The 27,103-nt window shown below is 45.4% G+C and overlaps 1 protein-coding gene across 1 annotated transcript; it reads right to left on the bottom strand.

The window, feature by feature from the left end:
* Positions 1-595: 595 nt before the first annotated feature.
* On the bottom strand, positions 596-27,001 carry SF3A1 (splicing factor 3a subunit 1). Its single transcript, XM_050923740.1, has 16 exons — positions 26,907-27,001; positions 15,711-15,823; positions 13,361-13,565; positions 12,173-12,430; positions 11,638-11,712; positions 9,841-9,991; positions 9,035-9,228; positions 7,150-7,267; positions 6,843-7,028; positions 6,151-6,272; positions 5,746-5,988; positions 4,671-4,881; positions 3,802-3,953; positions 2,771-2,872; positions 2,487-2,558; positions 596-1,354 (listed from the first exon to the last, which is right to left on the bottom strand). The coding sequence occupies exons 1-16, from the start codon at positions 26,967-26,969 to the stop codon at positions 1,253-1,255; spliced, it is 2,367 nt and encodes a 788-aa protein (XP_050779697.1). The 5' UTR covers positions 26,970-27,001; the 3' UTR covers positions 596-1,252.
* Positions 27,002-27,103: the final 102 nt, after the last annotated feature.

Raw genomic sequence — 27,103 nt, 5'->3', positions numbered from 1 at the left:
GTGCTGCTCTTTCTCAGCCACACATAGCCAGCTGAAGAGCATTGGCCACCAGTAACTGCTGGCTTCCATGGGCCTGGAGTGCTGTCAGCCACCTCTGTTGGACTCTGGACATGCTTATTTTCTACAACAATATCATCTGCTCTTGTCCACCCCTTTGTGGGCTGGGAGTATGGAGGATGTCCTAGGTTGTCCTTGACCCCTGATGTAATGGGCATGAAAAGACAAGTCTCTTTCCTCATGCTGCCACCTCTAAGAAATGAAGAGCTGTTTTCTTTCATATAAAAATAAGACTTACAGGACATGGCTAGTTTTGTTTTTTTAAGATGTCTGAGCAATAGATAGGGATGATTTTACAAAGCTCAGAATTTACTATCGAACAATGAAGATCTCAGACAACAACTGACTGAAGGATCTAATGACACAGACAGATATGCTCTCCTGGAAGTACACAGTGGGCTCAAATAAGCTCTATGCTGAAAAGACCGTAAATGCTTGCATATAATTGGCTCAGAAGACTTTTGGGCTATGTGCAGGAGTTGGGTAGGTCTCAATATACAGAACATCCACAACTAAGAAATGAAGAGTCACTACTGAGTTTCCCCACTGAGATTAGAATTTTATTAAAACAAGTCACATACTGTACAGGATGATCAGAAATAATCTCAGGGCCTCTTTATCAATACCAGCAGCAAAGTACAGTTATTCCAAAGAAGGATAAAATCCAAAGACAATCACTGCAGGAGATTCTTACATGTACATTTCACAGAGAAGGAGCAAGGATTTTATTATACTAAATAAAGTAGTTCTCGATTAGTGAAAAGGCTAACATTTTAGTCAGACAGGTGATATTCCCTGTGTCATAACAAACCCGGATGCAAAACGAAGATCGATTTTAAAAGTCCAATCAGGACAAGATCTCACTTGAAATGCTGCCACTGCTGCTGTAGGGAATGAAATGAAAATAGTGATAATTAAGAACAGCAATCTAGCAAAGTATCACAAGAGCTGTGAAATTACACGCAAGGTCACAACGTTTAAATGGCTTTGTCTGAGCAATATGCATTCTCTCCTGCCCTGTAACTGTCTGATTTTCGGACTAAGGACCAAAACACAGTCAATAGCTCCGAAGTGGGGATTAGTCAGTATCACAGGTTGATGTTTCAGCTTGTCACAGTGTCTCCAGAAGCTGCAGGATTCTAGTTGTTGGGTTCACACACGGCAGAGCATCCAACAGTTGTAGGCACCCTGACTCCTACTTCTTCCTGCCTCCTCTTTCTTTGAGTGCCAAGTGAATCACAGAACCACTTATCATGTTGTAGTAAGCCAGAGAATTGGAGTCCTTGATGAAAATGCCCTGCAAGAAACAACAGGAGGACTCAGTGCTCCCTCCAGAAAGATTCGACAATCTGGGCAATCAGGAAGTTTACTACCAAACTAGGAGAGACCCAGGGTGGTTTGGTGTACAGAGGAGAGATCTCCCAGAGAGAAAGATGATGTGGAGGAGCTGGGTAATAAGAGTTGGGCTTCAGTGCTGTCACAGGATTTCCACATTGCAGCCAGAGTGCAGAGACAAGTGTTTACTCTTTTTCAGGGGGGAAGTTTAACAGACGTAGGTTTTTCCCCAAAGTTCAACAGACGTAGGTTTTTCCCTTTTTTTTGAAAGGTTAGAGCAGAAATATTACTGGAAGCTAGATATTGTGTGTGAGAGAGAATACATATCTGCCATTATAAAAGAAAGTAGTTTTTGTTTTATTTCCCCCTCTTTTTTAAATAGCTCTACAACCTTGGCAGGAAAGGCTGAAATTTGGCAGGGATATGTTCCTTTTCGTGTTCTAGTAAAAGTCTCTCTAGAGTTGGCTGGGTTACGATGGCTTTAAAATCCTACTGCATGCATGATTACACTTTGTAGTAGCAGTGTTGTTGTTGTTTTTTTTAAAGTGTCTGAATATTTTGATGTTCTGCACATACATGTGCAGGAGTTGTGGAATTTCATGGGCAAACCCTGTAAATCAACATGTATACGGTCTTTGGAGTAAAGATTAGAAAGCAAAGGGACACAGTCTCATTCAGTGCACACAAGAATACACTCAAAGCAGCAGGGCTCTGAAGAAGCTACTTCAGTGGTACAGTGTTCAACCCCAACACACACGGAGGGCTCAAATCAGATGAGTTATACCAGTGTAAATTTACAGAAAGCCCATTGGCTTCAACAGATTTATACTGCAGTGGTGACAAGATAAGAGTGAATCCACAGAATCACTCTCATTCACTGTCTGCCATCCAGCCTGTGCACTGAATGGGGAAGGGCCTCTGCACAAAGTGGGTGTGATGTAATTAAAGACTGCCCTGTACTGCATGCACACAAGAGGCAGAGTGAGGCAGCTCTCAGGGCCTTGCAATTTTTTTAAACAATTTTTTCTGTACGGAAGAGTGACAAGGTAAGTGGCAAGGCAGCATCTGAAGGGTTAACACTGTCACATACTCACCTCATACTGCAGCTTCTGTTTCCCTGCTGGCATCCCTGTGGCCTCGTGGATCTTAACCTTTATTACAGAGACCTAAAAACAAGCACGAGAGAGCTCAGTCCCTCCAGCGTCCAGGGCACAAGTAGCCAGCTCCACCCACTCCCATCCCCCGCAACTATACACAGTTGCAATGTGAGGAGAGTCCAGAGTTTACAGTCTCAGCCAGGCAGTTTAGATGCTGTTCTGCCAGCAATCACACAGCAATGGAATAGCAGGAGTTAAAGCCAGGTTAACAAGTCACATACCTGATCGGAGAGTGGAAGGGTGAACACCAGCACCTGGCCATTCAGTTTCCATTCAGTCTTGTCCTGCATGTTGGGAACCTGAACTTTAACTGTGACTGGACCCTAGGAAAAAAATCAAATGTAGTTACACACACAGATGGTCCTCAATGCATACAGACAGATGTGGTGACAAGAAGCAACCACTTTGCTGTTCCTTTGGGTGCCGCCAACTTGCACCTTTCAATTCCCTGTTACTAGGGAGTCAACATGAATGTGTTTTATTTGCTTCATTACTCTTACTTGGCAAGTCATTTTGTCAAAAGTTAGTTAAGAGTTCTGGCTCCCACCCCTCTCCCAATTATTTCTTATTAACTTCTGGCTGTTCATTTGGTGGTTTGACTCTAGTGACATGGGGAACACTACCTTCTGCAATCAGCATTAACTGTACTGTATGCATGCATACAGCATTTATCGCAAAGGGCCCCTATTATGCTGTACAAGTACAGGACAATAATATTCACTACCCTGAAGAATTTACAACTCAGTTTCAGAGAAGATGCAGTGAGCGACAGACATGGGGAAGGAATTCTAACTCAGTTTAATATCCAAGTCACCCTTGATCTGGGGACACTTCCTTGTAGGGAAATGGACACACTTTAACAGGTCTTTACCGTGTGTGTTAACTGGAGAACTACTAAAAGCTACTCTGCATACTTAGCCTTTCCTTAAGACTGACTTCCCCATGCTGCCCTTCTCTCTAGGAGAGGAAGTCCTAAGTTTTTGAATACAGTCATACAACTTTCCAGGTAAATTTAAATTAACTCAATTGCTCTAGGGAGAGTGACAGGAAGGAGCTACTTCAGAGATGCAGAGTCAATTTCTCATGGGGCACTTGTGCCTGGCCAGCTGCCCTCCTATATGTCCGTCCATTGATTCAGGTACCATTTTAGAGGAGATGGCCTCTTTTGGGGAGAGACCGAATACTTCAGTGTGGTCAGAGTTCCTAGCACTGCACAACACTGTTGGACTGTGATGCTACTCAAATTATATACCTTGTTTCTGCGCAGGAACTCCTCCTCTGGCATCAGGCTGTCCTCACTTTTTGGTTTCTTAGACACAGGTTCATCCTCCATGGGTGGTGGGGGGTGAGGAGGCATTGGTGCTGGGGCAGGGACTGGAGCCACAGGAGGGGCTGGGACAAATGCTGAAATAGGAGGGGCAAAACAGCTACATATACACCTACACATGACATTCAACAACAGTTCCCTTAATACATTTCTGCAGTAGGCTGGCTTGAAGCTACTAAAGGCCTTCCCATGTGGGGAAAGAGACAGGGGCAGCCAATAAACAGCACACAAAATTTTTCTGGCTCATGTGGTCACACACATCAACAGGAGGACAGATCTCAATGTACAGTTGTTTGAAAGGTACTCTGGTATGTACTGCAGTAATTAGAGTGTTGTAGCTGTGTCAGTCCAAGGATATGAGAGAGAGAGAGAGAAGGTGCATAAGAGAATATCTTGTATTGGACCAACTTCAGTTGGTGAGAGAGACGAGTTTATACAGTGCTCTTTTTTCGGTCTGACCTAAAGAAGAGTTCTGTGTAAGCTTTACAGCTCGTCTCTCTCACCAACAGAAGTTGGTCCAATATAAGATATGACCTCCCCCACCTTGCTTGCAGTAAGAGGCAGTTACAACAGCCATTATTCACTCAGCAATAGCTCACCCACAGGACTGGAAGTTAGAACTGATTTTAATGACAAGAAATGCAGGCCAGGACACTTGGGTCTATCTGACTCATTCAGAAAGTGCCAAAGAGCTTTAATTTTCACTGGGATGGCCCATCAGAGAGGGAGAGCAGGGATATTCATAAAGCATCTTCCAGGAGCAATTATGCTGAAAAATTATTCAACTCACTGACCTGTTGGTACTATCATGGGAGGCGGGCGAGGGGCCATCATGGGGGGACCAGATGGCGGCATCGGGACAACATTGATGCGTGGGGCATGTATTATTGGTGGCATGGGGGCTGCGATGACAGAGCCTGGGGGTATACGGACCACAGAAGTCATAGGGGGACGAGGCATGACAGGAACTGCAGAAACAACAGTGGTGCGAACAGGAGGCGGCATCTAGAAAGAAGACATTTTATTACCAAGTGCAGCTGCAGGCACTCTGGGATTCAGTCTCTTATATTGTTCACAAGGGCTGATCAACAGCTGAAGAGGGTCACATTCTGAATCTTGGCTGGTCATATTTAGGAATATAAGCATAGGTGGTTGGGGGTATGTGTACTTCTAGTTGCTACTGCCATTCTTCCAAATTCCCAGGAAGTCTGGGATTGGGTGTAAAAGCCTCAGTAGTAGCAAAAGCCAGTAGTTACTTTCCCCCACCCTCAGGAGCCACATTGCACAGCCATTAAAACAAACAAACACACACACACAAACACAAAGTAGTCTCAGAGACAGAAGCTCTTTGAACAGAGCCACATAAGCAGAGTGCTGCCGACCTCAAAATTTAGGACAACTTCAGTGGGGCTGACTGAGTGAGCTGCACACTGACTGGTGAGCTGCACACTGTTATTACCATTTCTTGTGCCTACGCCTCTGCCTATGATTGCAACTTTCACTTCCCACCTTGGCTTTCAGCCTTTTATCTAGTTCACCTTCCTGTCCCTCTGAGCGCCTCCCCAGCCCACATTTCCTTCCTCTCTGATTTGTCACTGTCTGAATTTCTCTCCTCTCCAGTTAGACATCTCTTTACAATACCTCAGCTGCTGGAAAACTCCTTCATAAGGTATTTTCCATTTCTAATATATGTTAAACTTACTTCTAGGATCAATTTTATCATTTAGAGCTAATTTGGCAAAGTGATCTCTTAATATGCTAATCCCGTTTCCAAGCAGCACTCTACCATGACCCATTTCAGCAGCAGTAAAACCTACTTCCAGTTCAGCATCAAAGCAGCTGTTTGTCTTTGTCAGTAAAAATGCTTACCGATGGAGGGCGTGGCACAGATGCAATTGGGGGAGCATTAGATGGGGGATTTGATGCTGCAGAGGGAGGTGGAGGCTGGGGCATCTCATTGGGCTTGCTGGGACCAATCTTCTCCTTGCTGTCATCTTCTGGCACCAGCCCCTTGGCCTTATGGATAGCCTCAATTTGCTCTTGCAGGGTGATATTGGCCTGAGCAGCCTGCTGTGTGCGGGCCATGCTGCCAGAGTGGCCATCCCAGGTCACCTGGAAAAAGACAATCAGAAGAACATATCAGACTGTCAAAACTCTGATCAGATTAGCAGATAAGTGAGGGCTGCTGTTTCACAGCAACAAGTCCCTGGAGACTCCCATTCCTACAGGTTAAGGACAGCGGGCGGCGAGGTTACAGCAGGGTTTACACCGCACCTTTTCCTCTGGTTTCTGGATCTCCTCTTCTCCAATCTTTTTACCGATAGCAGTCTCTTCCACACCAAAGATATCGGTACGACGCTCAGCCAGCTGTTTCAAGCTGCTCTCAATATCTAAACCTGCAGACAGGCAGAGATAGGGGAAAAAAAGATAGACATTTTCTCTCATATGACAAAACAGAACAAGATGACTCAGTCCTGCTTAATTCTCTAATCCAGTGGTTCTCAACAATTTACCACTGTGGATCTCATATGCAGCTGCATGTGTGCTATGTGGGCTGCATCCACACAATATATATACTACCTGTATGGCCCCGAGAATGTCACGTGGGCCGCATTTGTGTGCTGATGGGCTGCAAGAGGCCCACAGCCGCAGGTTGAGAACCACTGCTCTAATCCCTTGTTTCACAGAATATTTTTGGTACCAATGGGTCCAATACCACTGTTACTGAAGAATGAAATCCAGTTAATATGGTGGGTGCAGAACAATGTTTACAGGAAAGCTTCAGTGTTCTTGATGGCTACCAGAATATGTATACTAAACGAGCATAGTACACAAATCAGCATTTCAAGATATGTCAAAGTTCCAACTGATACAGATCAGTTTGACATGATTAAATTAGATTTAAACTATACACTGGGTTTTTAAATGAGTATCTCTTGGAGCCTTGTGAGAGGCATCAGACTAACCTGGGGCATAGACCTCGTCATCACTCTGTTTCTCACGGATAGACCGATCCCGCTGCTCCAGCCAGCGGGGATCCAGAAGGCCAATTCGCATGTGTTCTTGCATTTTACTGGCAGGAATCTTCTCTCCAGTGATGGGAGACACAAGATATTCGTCTGGTGCTGGTGCTGGTGGTAATGGCTTGGAGGCTGAAAGAACAAAACCACATTGTTAAAAATGCTTCTGAGATGTGCAGTCAAGTCAGGCAAGGTCTTGGGTGACTATTCAGTAAGAAATTAAATTGCTCATTGTCACCAAACTCCAGTTTACCTTTGGGATCATAGTCTTTCCGCACAATGACCTGATCTGGAGTTGGAGGAAGAGGTGGTGGCATTGGGGTCTCTGGAGGAGGTGGAACTTTCTGACTCTCATCTTCGTCATCTGAGCCCTTAAATTAAAACAATGCTTACAAGTTATTAACAGCAGATCAAATATCTTCGAACATAGAATATGCAGCAACCGCACTGAAAGTCATATAGGGCAAAAATCTATGCATCAAGTGAACAGGGCTTATGCAGTCACTCCACAACTGAAACAATCTTGGCTCTAGAGTACACATTACAGAAGTGAAACAGGCTCTCTCATTTTTCACTTGTTGACAGTTTCTCCATGGGAAATCTCAAGCCCCTTAAAATATCTTTATTAGCAGGTTGTGTCATGGGACCCCACCTCATTCAGAAAAAAGGAAGTGTCAGAGATCAATACACTGCAATCAAGCAGCTTGCACTATGTATCTACAGAGATTTTTAAAATAGCAGCAAGGGTGCCAGCACTAGTGTTGCTATAATTTAAGGAAAGTGGACAGTCTAATTCAGGGGTAGGCAACCTATGGCATGGATGCCAAAGACGGCATGCAAGCTGATTTTCAGTGGCACTCACGCTGCCCAGGTCCTGGCCACCAGTCCGGTGGGCTCTGCATTTTACTTTAATTTTAAATGAGGCTTCTTAAACATTCTGAAACCTTATTTACTTTACATACAACAACAGTTTAATTATATATTATAGATGTATAGAAAGAGACCTTCTAAAAAAGGTTTAAAATGCATTATTGGCACATGAAACCTTAAATTAAAGTGAATAAATGAAGACTTGGCACACCACTTCTGAAAGGTTGCTGATCCCTGGTCTAATTATTGCTGAAAGAGGGAACCAGGTAGCCCATTTCTCTCTAAATAACTGCATCTCTAATTTTTAGTTCTAGCATCAGGGGGCTATGGTTTACCATAGCTAGGGCCCTACCAAATTCACAATCCATTTTAGTCAATTTCACAGTCATAAGATTTTTTAAAAAAATCATAAATTTCATGATTTCAGCTATTTAAATCTGAAATTTCACAGTGTTGTAATTGTATGAGTCCTGACACAAAAAGGAGTTGTGGGGTGGGTGGGTCACAAGGTTATTGTAGAAGGGGTTGCAGTACTGCTAACCTTACTTCTAAGCAGCCGCTGGTGGCAGCACTGCCTTCAGAGCTGGGCAGCGGCGGCTGCTGGCTAGGATCCTAGCTGTGAAGGCAGACTCACCACCAGCAGCGGCGCAGAAGTAAGATAGCATGGTACGGTATTGCCAACCTTACTTCTGCACTGCTGCTGGTGGGACACTGCCTTCAGAGATGGGTGCCCAGCTCTGATAGCAGTGCAGAAGTAAGAGTGGCAATACTGAGACATCTCTAAAACAATCTTGTGATCCCCTCTGCAGCTCCCTTTTGAGACAGGACCTACAATTTGAGAAATGCTGGTCTCCCCCATGAAGTCTATATAGCATAAGGTAAAAGCATACAAACAACCAGATTTCAAGGCAGGGAGGACAGGGGCAGCAATTTCACAGTCCCTGATGCATTTTTCATGACTGTGAATTTGGTAGGGCCCTAACCATAGCCCTTTCTCATCTCTTCTCCCGTAAGGCAGCTAAGTTAGTAATTTGACAACAACTAACATCTCAGGGGCTTCTGAATGCATCAACTGTGCAATGAAAAGTGATCTATTTAATAGGACAATCTTTTAGGTTTTCTCTATAGCAACTTTCCTTATGCACAAGGATAACAGTCATTGAACACCAAGAAGCACAGGGATGCTATGAAGTGAGAGCTTGCAGCACCCCATAAGCCACATTAAAGTACTATCAATGAAAGTATCCTTTATCACACCAGCTACTTACCTCATCCATATCCTGCACTTGTGTGTCTTGGTCTAGTTGAGACGGGGTCTCCTCTGTTTTCTCTTGCTTTTCATCTTCTTCATCTGACTCCACCTCCATCTCCACTTCCTCACTTTCACCAAACTTCTCATAGCGCTCCTGGATCAGAATGCGAGCCCCCAGCTCCTCAGGAGTGGTGGGAGGAGGGAAGTTCCCTGCAACAAAGAAAAAAGCAAACATGAGGGCTTCTTTAGCACTATTAATTGCTCAAGATGCAGACACAGGCACCAGTCCCCTTTCACGAAACTAACTTGGGAGGTGGGGGGAGGGGAAAATCGGGAGGTGGGGGGGAGGGGAAAATCAGACTTTTGTACTGATGGGCTCATGGGAGCAAAGGCATATAGAAGGGAAAGGCTAGGGATAAGACTGGTCTGAACGCCCACATGAAGATATGTGATGACACAAACTGAAGGCAGCAAAGGAAGGGAAGCAGCTACCACTACAATGGGGTGCTAATGCAGCAACAGAGTTCGAGGGTCTTGGTTTTCAGTGGAACAGTTGATAACACCGTAAGCTGCTAGTCACAAAGAAAGCAGTACCAATTAAGCATCACTGATATCACTAACTGCAGAAGAAACAGGACCTGAACTCAGCAGATATAAAGTTTATCAGTTCATATTTTAAAAGGGACATTATATGCTTCTACCTTGCACCCATCTAATATTTTTTACTTACAGCATTTTCCAGCAGCTCTCAAGGGGCACATATCATTCCCACTAAACACAGAACCTGAGTCACAGAGCGGTTATGTCACTTAGTTTTCCTACCTTGCTCATTGGGCTGGAAGTCCACTGTTTCCACAACTACAAAGTCATGCCAATCAATCTGGGCATAAGCAACACGTTCCTTCTCCTTCTCCTCCTCTTCCTTCTTCCTCTCTCGTTCCTGGAACTTGGCCCACTCCACCCTGTAGCACACCTGCACAAGGAGGCATAAAGCACTGAGTCACAGAAGTGGGAAGCATATCTCAGTATACAAAGGAGAACCCATTAGGAACCATAAAACAAGTCACAATCCCCACAGGTGCTCACCTCTAATCTCCAAAATATGTAAGACTCAACATAGTCAGTGCCTCCAGGGCAGCCACGGGGGCACCCCTTGAAAGTCAGTTAATTCAAAATTTAGGAATTGAGTTTGATCCTGCAGCAACCAGGCAAAATTCCCACTGCCTTCAAGGAGTGGTTTGCTTGAGTATGGGCTGCAGGTCTGGCACTGTGCGGCTGTCAGACTTTTTAGATTAATAATAGTGAGAATTCCAAAAGACAGATCTCAAATCCTGACAGATTAACTGGAACTGTTTGATATACTTCTCACAAACATGCAGTCATGTTCCAAACTGCAAATATAGTCTGCTAGAGGAAAACCTTAATTTTGAAAGTTCTGAGGTACTGTATATTAAGAAACCTACTAACAGACTTGCCTATAGAGTAGCAACTGAGATCTTAGATTGTAAGCTCTTTGGGATGGGAAAATGCTTTTTGCAGTAAAGCTTCATGAAGATATTACTCCTGGGTGAATTCTGCACCACTGCACAATTTTGCAGAAATTCATGTTGTGCGTGCAGAATTTCTCTCCCCCACCCCCACAGAAATGGGCTGCAGAGATGTTGGCCGCCAGTGGGGGTAGCTGGACCTGGCTGAGACCAGCTTGCAAATGAAAGACAAGGCTGGGGGAATGGGGAAGGAACTGGAGGATTCCCAGAAGTGGAAATTCCCAGCACACTCTGAAGGAAGGAGATGGACTTGCATTGAGTTTCCTGCATGCTGCCAGGACCCAGCACCAGGCTGTTTCTCCCTCTGGATCCCTAGGCTCTAGCAGGGTAGGGGGGTGTGAGTATCTGGGCCAGCAGGGGGCCCACAGCTGGACTCCGGGGGGGAATAGAGGTTGAGAGTATCTGGGCCGGTGGGTGGGGGATAGAGGGCAAGTGTCTGGGCCAGGGCGCCCCTTGGCCGGGCTTGGGGTGGGGATGGGTAGGGGGAGGAGAATGTCTGGCCCCTTGGCTGAGCTCCAGGAGGGTGGCGGCAGAGAAAGAGGAACTGGGTTGTCATAGGGGTTTGTTTAACTCTTTACTCCTGGGGGAATTTGTGTATGTGTCTGTATTGTTACAGACATACTTGCTGACAGGTATTTTGAAATAAAATTATCAAAATAATTGAAACTAATGTAATTATATATAGTGTTATTTTTACAAATGAAAATTTGTAGAATTTTAAAATATTGTGCACAGAATTTTAATTTTTTTGGCACAGAATTCCCCCAGGACCAAGATATAAAGCCTGCTACACAAGTGGTTGATCAGACCGGCTTATTTTCCCATGGTTGGAAAACAGTTTGAAATGCCCAGTTCCCACACTTTGTTCTCGTTGTGCTTACACGTGATGTCAATAATTAGAAAGATGCTGAGCTCAAAACCAGAAATAATTCAGAACAAGACAAGACTGAAATGCTTCCAGGGCTTTGGAGCTGTGCTCCAGGCAAAAACCTGCAGCTCCACTGCTCCGGAGCTGCTCTGTTCCAAAGCCCTGAATGCTTCTGTAGTTTTATGGAAATTAGTCACAAGTTACCTGATCCAGGACTTCTCTAGGGTTTTCAGCCTCCTTCTTGAGTTTGATAAGTAAGCCTTTAGGCGGGATCAAGATCTGAAACACATTTTCAGGAAATCACTGATGACTATCATACAAATTGGTTCATAATTAAGGAAGCTGTCCTAATTATCTTGTTTCTACACCAGACAAAAATGAATCTTATGACTGGATCCCCAGAAGCTAAGCTCCATTTCTCCTGTTACCCTATTTTCAGCTATCATCACTACTCAGATATAGTATTCTCTCACACTGCCATGTCACCTGCTTCTCTTGCTATAAAGGAACAACTTTTATCTGCATTACAGTAGCGCTCAGAACATCCAAATCAAGTTTGGGGGTCTCGTAGTGTTAGGCACCATACACGTTTTCTGACAATGAGCAAAACGTTCTCTCCCTGTACACAAAAACAGGCATTTAAAAGAGGACAGCTAGAAGTTCTTCTCTCTTTCTAGACTGGCTATTCATAATGCTGAAATAATGCTTTCAGAAGAAGAGAGAGAAGCCCAGAGGGTACCTTGGTGTACTGCTCAACCAGTTTGGTGAAGTAGTTAAAAAGGCTATGCTGTGGGCGCAGGAAGTCAAACTGGTAATTCCTCTGTTCTTTCTGCATCAGCTGCGTCAGGAACTGCCGGCCATTCCGAGCTACGAACTGCGCAGTCAGCTTCACCACGTCCAAGTCGAAGGCTGAGATTGAGGGAGGATCTGCGATGAACTCAAACTCTGGAGGTGGCTCCTTTGGAACAACTGTCTCCTGGATCACCTGAGCCTGTACCTACAGAGGGGAATTTGGACACCTCACTAATTGCACCCATGAAAGCCATTACTCACTCCTCTTAAGTAACTGTTTGGGAAGGCCAGTGGCTTTCATTAACTGGAGAGAAAAAATGACAAACATTTCTGGTGCCATAACTGCAAGGAAGGGAAAGGTATTAACATAATATAGTTCACGAGTGAGTCATTTAAATAGGCCCACTGCAAAAAGATGACAAAAAGTTTACTTAGACACAAAACATAGCTGGAAGCAGATATGGAATGTAGCTATAATCTCCTAACAGACATAACCACAAAACATCTGATCATTGACTGTACAGAGTACATGAAACAGGTAGGTTCAGCGAGTGGCCTCTTGCTAGCTAATACATACCTAACCTAGGTCCCGACTATGTGAGATCATCTCAAAGCATGGAGTACAAAATGTTGCTGAGATGCCAACATAACTGGAGAAAACAGGCTTGAAATAAACTCCTTGGAATTAACAATGCATACAACAAGCCCAGCAAAATCGTGCACTGATTGCAGGGTGCTGTCAAGCAATTTACTTCTGACAGGATATTCTAGATATATACAAGACTAGCGATCACATGAATATCTGTTCAGGAACATTCCTAGTCAAAATGGCATTCAATTGTGATCAGTAACTGCAGCAAAATTACCTCTCTTTGAGATACAAGCAGGTTTCTCAGCTTTGTCAAGTTTCAGGGCATATGAACCCTGGGCACCGAGGGGCATACCTACGTGCATCAAAAGGAAGAGGCCTGGGCACTTATAGAATTCAAAGTCTCTCAGTGTTGATTTCCATTGTGAAAACGTGAACACACAGATCAAACCCACAGCTTTTTTGAGCAAGGAGGTTGAAAGACCAAGATCAGAATTGACGCCCTATGAGCCAACTCCTGGCTAACAATAGACACTAACCATTTACCTTCTGGGGAAGCTGTTGCTGAGCACTTTGCTGCTGTTGCATGACCTTGGGGATGGCAGCCGAGGGCTCCTGTGCCTTGCCCTCTTTGAACTCACTGACTTTGTGCCGGTAGTATGCATGGTAGGGATCATTGGGATTCAAGAAATTGAATTTGGGGTTATTTATTTCATTCTGACGGATTCGAGCTTCAAACTCTGGGCCATTTCTGGGGAGAAAAAAAAGTGAGTTAAGAAGAGTCAGCATGAACACTGAAGTAAAAAAAAAATTAATTTTCTTCACAACTACTAAAAGTAATGTTGGTGCACCAACTTCCCTCCTCTCCTCTGAGGACAACCATGGTCTCCCTCCCCACACTACCAAATATCACTTCTCCAGAAATCTAAATAAATCATGCCCAATCCATCAGCCAATTGCTGACCTACACAATTCATTTTTACACAAAGGAACTTTGAGTTTTTTGTTTCAGCACTTCATGACCAATTTCTTAAGACAGTTAAAATCACTTACATCTTTAATTGCCTGTATGAGTCAATTTGGCTCTATAACAGGCAGACATCAATTGGTTATTGGATTAGAAGAAAATTTATGGACTGCTGATTAGCCCAATAAGAGACTGCTACATTTAAAATGCATCAACTTTCCTCCTTAAAGTGCTCTGTGCACAGCATTCCTTTTCAACAAGGTTCTTAAAAGTTAAAAATTAATGATCATACAGCCAATCCAAGAATTGATTGTATTGTGATGTTGCTTTTAGTGCGCTAGCAGCTAAAGCTGAAGTCATATTTAAATCCTACCTTGTTCCAACAAAAATTCCATAGCAACAACTGACCCACAATTCTTTTTCCTAGCCTAACTAGGCACATACATCCCATCAGTCTGTTCAACAAGATCCACTAAATATTTAATTTTTAAGACACCATAGTTCAGTAACTGACTTTGGCCAACGGGGATAACACTTCAGCCTTGTACCACTACAATGGAACATTATGTGCTTTCACATGTGGATGCCAGAAGGCTCAAGAATTTGCACTACAGCTGAAGTTTTCATCTATTCATTTAGCTCCTCCTGGACTATTTGTTCACCATCAGCAAGACCAAAACCTTGTCTCCCTAGGCTTCAGTCAGTGCCAACATACCATCAATCTGCACATGAACATTTATTTACCCAACTGAAAAAACTAGAAAGTCTGCTTAGCTAATAGAGAGTTTGCTATGCCAGTGAGCTAACAATCAAAACTGGCAGCTCATGTCTAAGGTTTGGGAATGGAGAGTTTCTACTGAGATATATGAAGGGCTCCAGTACTATCTCTAATCATACACTAGTTATTCCCTCTGCATCTGTATCCATGCAATGTGCTTCTGTGTTGGAGCCCTGCACTATTTGCTTTCTACCGCACCACAATAATGGGAAGTGTAGTACGGTGCTTATCTACCGGAGCACAGGCTAGCATAATGGTTTCACCATATGCAAACTTCTTGAGTAGCAGGCGGAATGGAAAGAGGAGGCAGAAGAAAGTTACTTCCCTGTTACCATCACAACCTCAACAATTCTCACTAGTGGCATTTATTCACCCTACCAAGCACATACGATCATGCTTAGCACAAGTTCTGTTTACACCAGAAGTACTGCACCAGGAGATTGTTCTAAATGCTGAATGATTCAAGTAGCCCTAGATCTCATTTCAATTTTTAAAAACTTGTTAAACTAAGACCCCATAAACTTTGCATGCCCCTCTTGTAGACTCATTTCATACCAACTGAGTCAGTTTACAGAGCCATATACTGCTATGTATAGGGAGTTACCCTCACACCCCAACAAGGAAGAGGCAGGTACTTCTGTCCTTGACATTCTATAAACCTATAATTTGGTTTGCAGATTGTAAAATATGTTCAAAGTAATATTGTCACTGAACCTCTAGTTAACTTGGTCTCTCGAGAGGGCACTAATCTCTCATTTTTGTTAGAATCCTGGAATATACCAAGTTCCCTTTCAGATCAGTGAGTGATCCACCATAAAAACAATTATACAAACTGCAAAAGCACTCTTAGCAAATTTTACTCACCAGCTTACCTTGAGGGTGTAATTTGTGACAGAGAAGTAGAATCTTGCTTTTGTCTACCATCTTCCTTGTGGCAAAGACAAGCAAGTAAATTTTGCAGCTCAACTGGTAAACTTTCATTATGATTTTGCAAGGCAGCACAAAAACATTCCCCAGCCCCACCAAACAAACAGCACATTCTGATGCCAATTAATCTGGAGACCTGCTCGTTTCTGGATTAGTGCAGTGAGTGACATTCCCAAAAGGGCTTGAAAATCCCATGAAATGAGAGCCAAGCTAGTGTTACTTACCTGGCTACAAAACTGGCAGTCTTGTCTACAATATTCCTGACTTCTGGAGGAGGGTAAATAATTCCCACAACAGGTTTGGCTGGTGTCACTTCCTCTTTTGGCTCATCTTCTGGCTGCAGTAAGAACAAATGAGAAGTTTTCTTCAGTCTTACCATATTCTCACCTCGTTTAACCAAAACAATAGTCCTGCCACTCAGCATATAGTGGTTACATGGAGATAAAATGATGAGGTATGGAAGCATCTCTCTTCACTGTAGAATTTGCAATCAGCATGTCAGGATATTAAATTATAGCAAACAAGATCAAAGATGGTGACAACAGAAAGTCTATAAGGTGCCACAGGATTCTTTGCTGCTTTAACAGAAAGGGAAATTTTCATCATCTGTTAATCAGGTTCTGAGACAAAGCACAACAATCTGGATCAACAGGTGTTTCCCTTTACTATTTGAGCTTGGGAGACAGAGACCAATCAGCAGCGTCATGTAGTTGTCCAAGCCATTGGACTGTGATTTAGGAGATTGGGTTCTATTCCCACCTCTGATATTGACCTGCTGAGCGACCTTGGGCAAATCACCTCACGTCACCTCCTGGTGCCACAGTTTCTCCATTTATAAAATAGGATAATGATACTTACCTCCTTTGAAAGCACATTGATATCTGCCAATGGAAAGCTCTATAGAACAGCAAGGTATTATTTGCCTGAAAGGGTCAAAGGCTAGATTGTCAAATGCCTTGCTGAACAAATACAGGTTACTGATAAAGTGATTTTTCCTTTTTTCTCCTACTCATTCAACAGCCTGAATCATTAGGCTCTAAACAACAGCATCCAGCGGTTCCCCTGCTCTTTACCAAGCAGCAATACTGAGCACCAACCTGCCTTGCGCATCTGCTGCAGAGGATAACACATCAAGGGAACAGTGACTCAAGACGTATATGAAAGGCCACCAAGTGGCAGCCTTAAACAATCCTCACTGAAGCCCTTTCTTTCCCTTTCAGCCCACAGCCCAGTAGAGTGGGCTTTAAGTGCTGCTGGGGAGAAGTCCCAACATCACATACAGAACACACGACTCTGACCATCTAGCCAGGGAAGATCTGGAAGCTTTTAAACTTTTTTGGAGACACTTTCAGATCCCAAATAAGGAGCTAAAATCTGATGAATTCCATGTAAATGAGACTTAAGAGTTTTGACCAAACTGTGCCAAAAGTTCTTCTGTAAGAAAGTTTGTAAGTCAATTTCCTGACTGAGATGAAAGAAAGACCTTAACTTGAGCACCATCCCTGGAACTCTTCCTGAGAGCTGCTTTAACCTTGTGGAAGACCGGAAGCAGTTATTTACTGGAGTGAACAGACCTCTCTCCAATATGCCTGAACAAAGGAAAAATTGCCATAAAAAGCTTTTTTAGAAAAACTAAGTGTAGAGGGAGAGTGGTCAGACTCAAAAGGGAGGAACACGGAGACTTAAAAATATTAGTACTCTAGGCTACAGAGGGACTGCAGGGTGAAAATAGTTTCATATGGATAGAGCCTAAATAGAACACGATACAGGAAAAAGATCCTGCTACAAACCCTTCTACTTTCCTTCCTGTTGCCCTGAGAACAAGAATTTGACCTTAGAAGGCACAAGTCGACAACCCAAAATGCAACTCTGACTCAATCTTACAGGTCTTTCAAGCAAAGGGGCCTTGTGTTCAGAGAAATGTATTTGTCCAAACAGCACTGAGAGAGCTGCCCACAGCCTATAAAGGGTGTGAAGAAAACTGGATGTCTGTCTACTAGACACTAGTCATCCCAGGGACAAAATCTGATAATCCTGCATCACAACGGATGTGCCACTTAGTCTCCAAAATGCTATGGAAAGGTGGGGGAGAGAAAGAATTCTGAGGCAGAAGGAATGGGGGCAACTAGACAGATGATTTTAAGCTCCTGGTTAGGAGCAGGAAGTTGGAACATCAAGTCTTGCAAAGTGACATTGGAGTGGTGAGTTTAACAAGTATTCCGTCTTTTCTTTTTTAATCTTCTGAAGGATCCCTGAGACGAGGGAAAGGGCAGAAATCCGTGTTTCAAGCTCCCTGCCCATCTCATACTGGCAGCATGCACTGCATGCACCCGTGGCTTCTTGAACCTGCTAAACAATTTGCTAATGTCCTAATTTATTTGAGTGGCAAAAGAATTTACTTCTGGCATCCCCCAGTAGTTTCTATTTCTTTAGCAACACTGGGACAGCTTCTATTCATCATAGTTAGTTCTGGTTGGCCTGGGATGTCGAACCAGGTGAACAGTTTTGCTGTTTATTTTAGGGTTATATAGCAGCACCCACCACATGAGTATCTGAGCATTTCACAGGTTAATTAGATTGGCATGACAAGATCATTAGTGGATTTCATGCAATCTTCATAGACTCAGACTTTAGGGTCAGAAGGGACCAATATGATCATCTAGTCTGACCTCCTGCACAAAGCAGGCCACAGAACCCTACCCATCCACTTCTATAGCAAACCCTTAACCTATGTCCAAGTTATTGAAGTCTTCAAATTGTGGTTTGAAGACCTCAAGCTGCAGAGAATCCACCAGCAAGTGACCCATGCCCCACACTGCAGAGGAAGGCGAAAAACCTCCAGGGCCTCTGCCAATCTGCCCCGGAGGAAAATTCCTTCCCGACCCCAAATATGGCAATCAGCTAAACCCTGAGAATGTGGGCAAGACTCACCAGCCAGCACTCAGGAAAGAATTCTCTGCAGTAACTCCGATCCCATCCCACCCCAGACCACTGGGCATACTTATCTGCTCATAATCAAAGATCAATTTCCAAAATTAAGCAATCCCATCATGTCATCCCTTCCATAAACTTATCAAGCTTAGTCTTAAAGTCAGATATGTCTTTTGCCCCCACTACTCCCCTTGGAAGGCTGTTCCAGAACTTCACTCCTCTAATGGTTAGAAACCTTTGTCTAATTTCAAGTCTAAACTTCCTAGTGTCCAGTTTATACCCATTTGTTCTTGTGTCTATATTGGTACTAAGCTTAAATAATTCCTCTCCCTCCCTAATATTAATCCCTCTGATATATTTATAAAGAGCAAGCATATCCCCCCCTCAGCCTTTTTTTGGCTAGGCTAAACAAGCCAAGCTCTTTGAGTCTCCTTTCATAAGGCAGGTTTTCCATTCCTCAGATCATCCTAGTAGCCCGTCTCTGAACCTGTTCCAGTTTGAATTCATCCTTCTTAAACATGGGAGACCAGAACTGCACACAGTATTCCAGATGAGATCTCACCAGTGCCTTATGTAACGGTACTAACAGCTCCTTATCTTTGCTGGAAATACCTCGCCTGATGCATCCTAAAACCGTATTAGCTTTTTTAACGGCCACATCACATTGGCGGCTCATAGTCATCCTGTGATCAACCAATACTCCAAGGTCCTTCTCCTCCGCTGCTTCCAATGATGTGTCCCCAATGTATATCTAAAATTCTTATTATTAATCCCTAAGTGCATGACCTTGCACTTTTCACTGTTAAATTTCATCCTTTTACTATTACTCCAGTTTACAAGGTCATCCAGATCTTCCTGTATGATATCCTGGTCATTCTCTGTGTTAGCAATACCCCCCAGCTTTGTGTCATCTGCAAACTTTATTAGCACGTTCCCGCTTTTTGTGCCAAGGTCAGTAATAAAAAGGTTAAATAAGATTGGTCCCAAAACTGATCCTTGAGAAACTCCACTAGTAACCACCTTCCAGCTTGACAGTTCATCCTTCAGTACAAACCGTTGTAGTCTCCCCTTTAACCAGTTCCTTATCCACCTTTCAATTCTCATATTGATCCCCATCTTTTCCAATTTAACTAATAGTTCCCCATGTGGAACCATGTCAAATGCCTTACTGAAAGCCTTCAGCTGTCTTCTGGTTATGGGAAGCACTCCTTGGGGTAGAGAAAAAAGATACTGCTTTACCCACATGGCAAGAGAAGATCATGGATCATCCAGGGGAATACCAGGCTGTTTGAGTCCTCTCACCATCAAAATGACTCCTTGGGCTGGATAGGATGTGTCAGAGGATGGAACCACACTGAGCCCAATGGAGGATGAATTAATGAGAAAAAATGGTCTGGACCGTATCTTGCTCATGAGACCATTCTAAGCAACAGTATCTTCAAGATGTTGTTCTCTCATCCCACTGTGTAGGACAGGCTGAAGACCTGTGGCCTTGAAAGTCATCTTTGTGTGTTCTTCACTGGGCAACCTTCCTTTCTGCTATACTAACGGCAGCTTCCAGGTGGGAAATTCGAGGAGTTGAGAAGAAGTTTGAGAACTTTCTTCCATGTTTGTCACAAATTCCAGGTTAGAAAAGGAACAAAATGACCTGGTCTACTGCATCTCAACTGGATGCACTGTAGGGAATCACTTGGATTTTGCTTTTGCTGCTACTTTTAGAGTCTTTGTGAGTAATCTCAGTGATAGGGTATTGAGCCTTGCTGTAACAGGATGTAACAGACCCTTCTGCCTTCAAGAAGAGAGGATTCCAAGACTCTGACTTCTTCATTTGGATTCAAAGAAAAGCAAGAGAGAGAGACCATCGCAACTGCATCACCATGAGCCTTTCACTGAAATAATTCTGGCTCATACACAAATGCAGCATTTTTTGCTTGTCTAGCTGATTGACTGCCTCATAAGTAGTTGCAGGTATCTGTTGGGTGCTTAGGCACAAGATGAATTTAAGACTGTGGAGACCAGCTGCCTGTAGACAGAGTGCAAATGAGCAGGCAGGGGGGAAAAATTCTTAAGAGCAACCAATCATTGTCTTCCAAAATTGACCAAAGTGAAACTCCTTAGTCCACACTGTCAACTGTGCAGGAGCAGAAAGCACCAAACAGAATTTTACCAATCTAGAAAAATAAAACCTTTAACAATGAGAATTAAGCTTAAGTAATTTGAGCCAGAGATTTTTTTTTTCAGAACTGTAAGCACCAGAATGAATTTCTCTCTCCCTTCAGTCAACCATAAGGCTCTGCGATATTTGATATTCGGAAGAGATGATCTGCAAACCACTCTATTCTGTGTGCAGCCACATCTAGTTGCCACAAGCTAAGCAAAGAGAGAACAGATCAGTACTTGGACAAGAGATTCTGTAGGTGACATTCTCCCTCTTCTTCCAGTACAGAGTCAACATCCCAAGCAATTATCAGCTTTTCATAAATCCTGATTTCCTGTCAAATTCCAATTTGGATACTAACATTCTGTTCCCTGTTCCTCCTTCAGTTTCCAGTGGATAAACGACTCTTCTTCACATTCTGTCCTGAACTAGAGTCAAACAGGGTTGCAGCCACCTTCAGAGGTTGCATTTTAGTGGTGGGTGAAGCAATTCCCTATTTAGTTTGCCAAGCACTGAGAGAAACCTTGAGATAACTCACTTCACACAATGCTGAAATGCAGCCAGTTCAAAGGTAGCAATAGCAGCTACCTCATATAGTGGTTTTCATGAGTGGATCTCAAAGTACTTTACAAAGGAGGTTGGTACCATTACCTCCCTTTTACAAATAGAGATATTGAGGCATAGGGCGGGTACGTGACTTGTTCAAGGTCACCCAGCAAGCCAGGAATGGAATCTAAGGCCTGGTCTACACTAGCCTGTTATTTCAGAATTAGCCGAGTTAATTCGGGAAAAAAAAAATATCCGTCCACACAACCAAACCTTTTTTTCGATTTAAAGGACTCTTTAATCTGATTTCTGTACTCCATCTTGGCAAGTGGAGTAGCACTTAAATCGAGATCGCAAAGCCGGGTTAAAGGTATTGTGGACGCAATTTGATGTTACTGGCCTCCGGGAGCTATCCCAGAATGCTCCCTTGTGACCGCTCTGGACAACACTCTCAAATCCAATGCACTAGCCAGGTGGGCAGGAAAAGCCCCAGGAACTTCTGAATTTCATTTCTTGGTTGTTCACCATCAGCATAGTCCACCATCATAGGAGATCACGCAGTCCCGGATTCGCAGACGACCTCCAGCATGGTCCGAACAGGAGCTACTGGAACTTATCACATGTCAGGGAGACAGGTCTGTTCTGGTAGAACTAACGTTCCAAACAAAAAAAAAAGAGGAACGCAAATACATACGCTAAAGTCTCCATGGCCATGATGGAAAGAGGATACTCCAGGGACATAGAGCAGTGTCGTACGAAAATCAAGGAGCTCATGGAAGCGTACCAAAAAGCCAGGGAAACGAATGGGCACTCTGCATCACAGCCCCATATATTCTGCTTCTACCGTGAACTGCATGCAATTATGGGGGATGATGCTACCACTATTCCACCACTATTTGTGGACAACTGCAAGGGGGGGAGTTGCACAGAGCGAGGAGGAAGAGTCATTGGAGGACGAAGAGGAGGAGGAGGAGAACAGTGCACGGGCGGCAAGTGGGGAATCAGCTTTCCCCCCTAGCCAGGAACTAGTCTTAAAGCTGGAGCCAATAGCCTCTCCCAACTACCAAGGCGGGCTCCCGGACCATGACCCTGGAGAAGGTAATTCTGGTGAGTGAGACCCTGATCAGAGCCATGCGGTAGGGGGCAGGGGGGAAACCCAGCTGTGCTGGGCTGTTCGTGTTTAGTTTAAAGGGCTCATCCCTGTTCAGAGCCTCATCGGAGCCACGTGGTGGGTGTGGTGGAGGGAGGGGATGTTGTGTGAAGCGATCCCAGAGAGCCCACAGGCCCTCCTTTTATATGGCAAACCCACCAGACATTGCTTACTATGGGATAGGGGGCTCAGCAGTTTGAAAGCATTGAAATGAATGTAGAAGAAGTGGAACCCCACATGCCCCTAGGCTGCCTGCAAGCTGAATTCTGTTGCCCGGCTGTGTTATGGCTTACTCATACCAAAGCGTCCCCTTTGGTCTCTGAAATGTATCTTTTAAAATATTACCCTCCCTTTTTATCCTCCTGCAGGTGCAAATGTTTCAACATGGCCCCTGTCTACTCCGTCCCAGAGGATGGTCCACATTAGAACTCAGGACAACATGCAGTCCTCCCGCACTGATAGGGCCCTGCTGAATGCGTGGAGGCAAACAACTGCAGAGTCCCGTAAAGCATTACAGGAATACGAAGAGAGGAGGGGCACGCGTGATGAGAGCAGGCAGGATATTATGGTCAAGCTCATGGAGGAGCAAACTGACATGATCCACAGTATGGTGGATCTAATGCAGGAAAGGCAGCAAGACCACAGACTGCCACTGCATCCCCTGTATAACCGCCCTCCCTCCTCCCGAAGTTCCACAGCCTCCTCACTGAGACGCCCAAGAACACGAGGCGGGAGGCTATGGGGACCCACACACACAACCCCAGAGGATTGCCCAAGCACCAGAAAGCTGGCATATGCGAACTTTTGATTTGGTTTCTGGACTTGTCCTTCCCTCCTCTTTCACCCCCACACCCCAATACCCCTGCCCCCGGTCTACCTTCGGATTCCTCTCAGTGTGTTGTGCAACAAATAATAAAGAACAGTTTTTAAACAATTTTATTTTATATATTAGGGGCAGGTAACTTCAAGAGAAAAAAACAACTGTCACACGGTACCCTGGCCAGTCATGAAACTGGCTTTCAAAGCTTCTCTAATGCACAGCGTGCCCTGCTGAGCTCTTCTAATCACGCTGTTGTCTGGCTGTGCAAAATTTGCTGCCAGGCGAGATGCATCAACCTCACACCCCGCCAGAAACGTCTCCCTCTCACTCTCACAGATATTGTGGAGCACACAACAAGCAGCAATTACAATTGGAATACTAGTTGTGCTGAGATCTAACTGAGTCAGTAAACTACACCAGCGTGCTTTCAAACATCCAAAAACACATTCTACCACCATTCTGCACTTGCTCAGTCTATAGTTGAACTGCTCCTTACTACTGTCCAGGGTGCCTGTGTACGGCTTCACGAGCCATGGCATTAAGGGGTAGGCTGGGTCCCCAAGGATAACTATAGGTGTTTCAACATCCCCAACAGTAATTTTCTGGTCTGGGAAGTAAGTCCCTTCCTGCAGCTGTTCAAAAAGACCAGAGTTCCTGAAGATACAAGCATCATGCACCTTTCCTGGCCATCCTGCATTGATGTTGGTGAAACGTTCCTTGTGACCCACCAGCGCTTGCAGCACCATGGAAAAGTACCCCTTGCGGTTTATGTACTGGCCGCCCTGGTGTGCCGGGGCCAAGATAGGGATGTGTGTTCCGTCTATCGCCCTGCTACAGTTAGGGAACCCCAGCGCATTAAAGCCATCCACAATGGTCTGCACGTTTCCCAAAGTCACAACTCTTGATAGCAGCTGGTCAATGATTGCCCTAGGTACTGGCAGCATTGCAGCCCCTACAGTAGATTTGCCCACTCCAACCTGTTTCCCAACTGACCGGTAGCTGTCGGACGTTGCAAGCTTCCACAGCGCTATGGCCACTCGCTTCTCAACTGTGAGGGCTGCTCTCATTTTGGTGTCTTTGTGCTTCAGGGCAGGGGACAGCAAGTCACAAAGTTTCATGAAAGTTTCACAGCCACTGGGAATCATCCCAGACCTGCAACACTATGCAGTCCCACCAGTCTGTGCTTGTTTCTTGGGCCCAGAATCGGCATTCTATGGCATGAACCTGGCCCAATGCCACCATGATCTCCCAATTGCCACATGCTGTGCTTCTAGGAACGTCTGTGTCCATGTCCTCATCAGTATAGCAAATCGCACTGTCGTCACTTCCTCGCCCAGTTTTGCAGGTACTGAACAAACTGCTGGATAATGCGTGAGGTATTTACAATGGTCAAAACTGCAGCGGAGATCTGAGCGGTCTCCATGATTGCCGCACTATGGCACCTGCATGGGTAATCCTGAAAAAAGGGGCGAAACGTAGGAAGCCTGTTTGGTTCAAGATGGCCGATAAAAGATGGTAAATGGTTGTCTTCTGTAGCTTTCACAGAAGGTTTCTGCAGGGAAGCCTGCTAGAGCTGCAAGAGTGGGAGAGCAGAGTCTGTGGTGGGAGCATGAGCAGAGTTTGCAGCGGAAGCTGTGTGGCTCAGGTCACGATCGCTGAAAAACGGCAGGGAATTGTTGCCATCTGTAACTTCCCCAAGAGCCCAGGACCGACAACATGGAAAAAGCGGCGGAAGCTGTGCAGCTCAGTTCACAATGGCCAAAAAATGGTGAGGAATTGTTGCCTTCTGTAGCTTACACACGAGCCCAGGACAGACAACATGGAAAAATTAGCTAGCGATGCAAGAGCGGGAGAGCAGAGTTTGCGGCGGAAGCTGTGCTGCTCGGTTCATGGTAGCCAAAAAAAGGTGGGAAATGGTTAGATAAAATAGTAGATAGAAAGATGAGAGGACACGCGAGGTGGATTCATAGTACCAGGAGACAGGCGGTGCACCGTACTGCACCGTCTGCTGGCAGTATGACGTCTGCTGTAGCTTTCACGGAGGGGAGAAGCAAGTGACGGCACACATCCAGAAACACCCGCAAGTATGTTTTTGCCCCATCATGTACTGGGAGCTTAATCCACAATTCCAATGGGCAGCGGGGACCGCGGGAACTGTGGAATAGCTTCCCACAGTGCACTGTTCCAACATTTGATGCTAGCCTTGGTGCTGTGGACGCACTCCACCGAATTCATGTGCTTTAGTGGAGACACACAACATCGAATGTATAAAATCACTTCCAAAAATTCGAATCAAATAAATTCTAATTAATTTCATACTGTAGATGTACCCCAAGTCTCCTGCATCCCAGTGCTGTAAACTCTTGGCCACACCGCCTCTCTAGAAGAAGACAGTAGCTTTGTAACAGAGCACAGCAAAGCTAGACAAAAGTTTAAGATAAGAAATAAGGAAGATGTTGTGCACTAAAACTCCACAAAGAATTCGGGGAGCTGAGATATTGAGACAGAAATGGCAGTGATCCAGGACACAGGGCTCAAGCAAAGAAAGCCTGGGAGCTTTTAATACCCACAAGCGAGGCAGGGCTTGAGTTTTATTCATGCCCTGCCCCAGGAGCAAAGAGACCTGGGGGTGCTGTGTTGACAGAGAAATTAGCATCCCCCCTCCCCCCACACACAGAGGCTTGCAACACTCCCTGCAACACACCTCAGCACAGTGCCCCCAGCAGAGCACTGGAACAAAATACTTAATAGCTTCAAGTCTGATCTAATAAATTTACTGACTTGATGGTATGATGAGACTGCTTACAGTGGCATATAGCCAATCGGCAACTGCTGACAGTAAATTAGCTGCAAATGAGACACTAGACGGGGAGGGCTCTGATTACTAAAGAGAATTCTTTTCCAGGTGTCTGGCTGGTGGGTCTTGCCCACATGCTCAGGGTCTCTAAGAGGTCCAAAACGAGTGGGGTGCTTCTCTGGGGGGAGGGCCACAGGGGAACATTTGAGGGGTGTGCGGCAGGGCCAGCCGAGCTCCCATGTGGGGAAGGAAGGGACTGCCACCCAGTCCCTTCCCGCCCGCAGCTAGGGTTGAGGATGGGAGCAGACTTGCACCCGGCCTCCACCGCATTCCAGCTGTGGCACTGCTCCTACCTTGGTCTTTGACTATGGCTTCGGCCCAAGATCCACCCCCCGCTGCAGCCCCCTTATGCCATTCCTGCGGGAGGGTGGGGACAACCATCAAAAGCTCAGGGACCACTGGTCTGATTGCCATATTTGGGGTTGTGAAGAATTTCCCCCCAGGTCAGATTGACAGTGATCCTGAGGGTTTTCTCACCTCCCTCTGCAGCATGGGCCACAGAGCTCTTGCAGGTTTAAACTAGTGTAAATGATGAATTCTCTGTAACTTGAAGTCTTTAAACCATAATTTGAGGCCTTCAATAACTCAGCCAGAGGTGAAGGGTCTATTACAGGAGCAAGGTGCTGCAGCCTGCGATCAGGAGATCAGACTCCTTCTGATCTCACAGTCTGTGAGCTGGCGCTGCCCGCAGCCGCGCGTGGGGGTTTCCCTGGCGGAGGGAGAGGGGCCAGGTCCCCCACCCCAGTCCTGACGGGCCAGGCCCTCCTCAGCTTGACAGCCTACTCGGATCAGACCCCCTGGCGCCAAGGCAACTACCTCTCCCAGCATGCACCGCGCCGCTCTGCATGCTGGGAGCGGCCTGCTCTGGCCCCGGGGAGCCCGGCTCCGCGCTGGTGACCCGGGCGGGCTGTGGCGCCAGGCCGCGGCCCACCATACCCGCCTCCGGACAGCGCAGTACCTGTTTGCCTTCTTGGGGCGCTGGCTGCGCGGGCGGCAGCGCCTGGACCGGCCCGGCCGGCATGGTGCCTCCTCAGCGGCCCGCTGGAGCCTCTGCTTGTCCTGGGGCGGCAAGGACCGAGCAGCACAGAGTGACCGCCACCGCCGCGCACAAAATGGCGGCGACTCTCCCTCCCCTCCCCCGGGCTGCGCGCGCAG

This window comes from Gopherus flavomarginatus, chromosome 15, assembly GCF_025201925.1.
Source record: "Gopherus flavomarginatus isolate rGopFla2 chromosome 15, rGopFla2.mat.asm, whole genome shotgun sequence".
Taxonomy (NCBI): Eukaryota; Metazoa; Chordata; order Testudines; family Testudinidae; genus Gopherus; species Gopherus flavomarginatus.
This window is presented reverse-complemented; position numbering and strand designations above follow the sequence as displayed.

Coding starts and splice junctions, on each gene's coding strand:
- SF3A1 (XM_050923740.1), bottom strand. CDS start 26,969: ATGCCGGCCGGGCCGGTCCAGGCGCTGCCGCCCGCGCAGCCAGCGCCC. Junction 9,229..9,840: donor CTTCCAGCCCAATGAGCAAG/GTAGGAAAACTA, acceptor TCTTTGTTGCAG/GGAACTTCCCTCCTCCCACC. Junction 6,273..6,842: donor TGACGAGGTCTATGCCCCAG/GTTAGTCTGATG, acceptor GCCTGTCTGCAG/GTTTAGATATTGAGAGCAGC.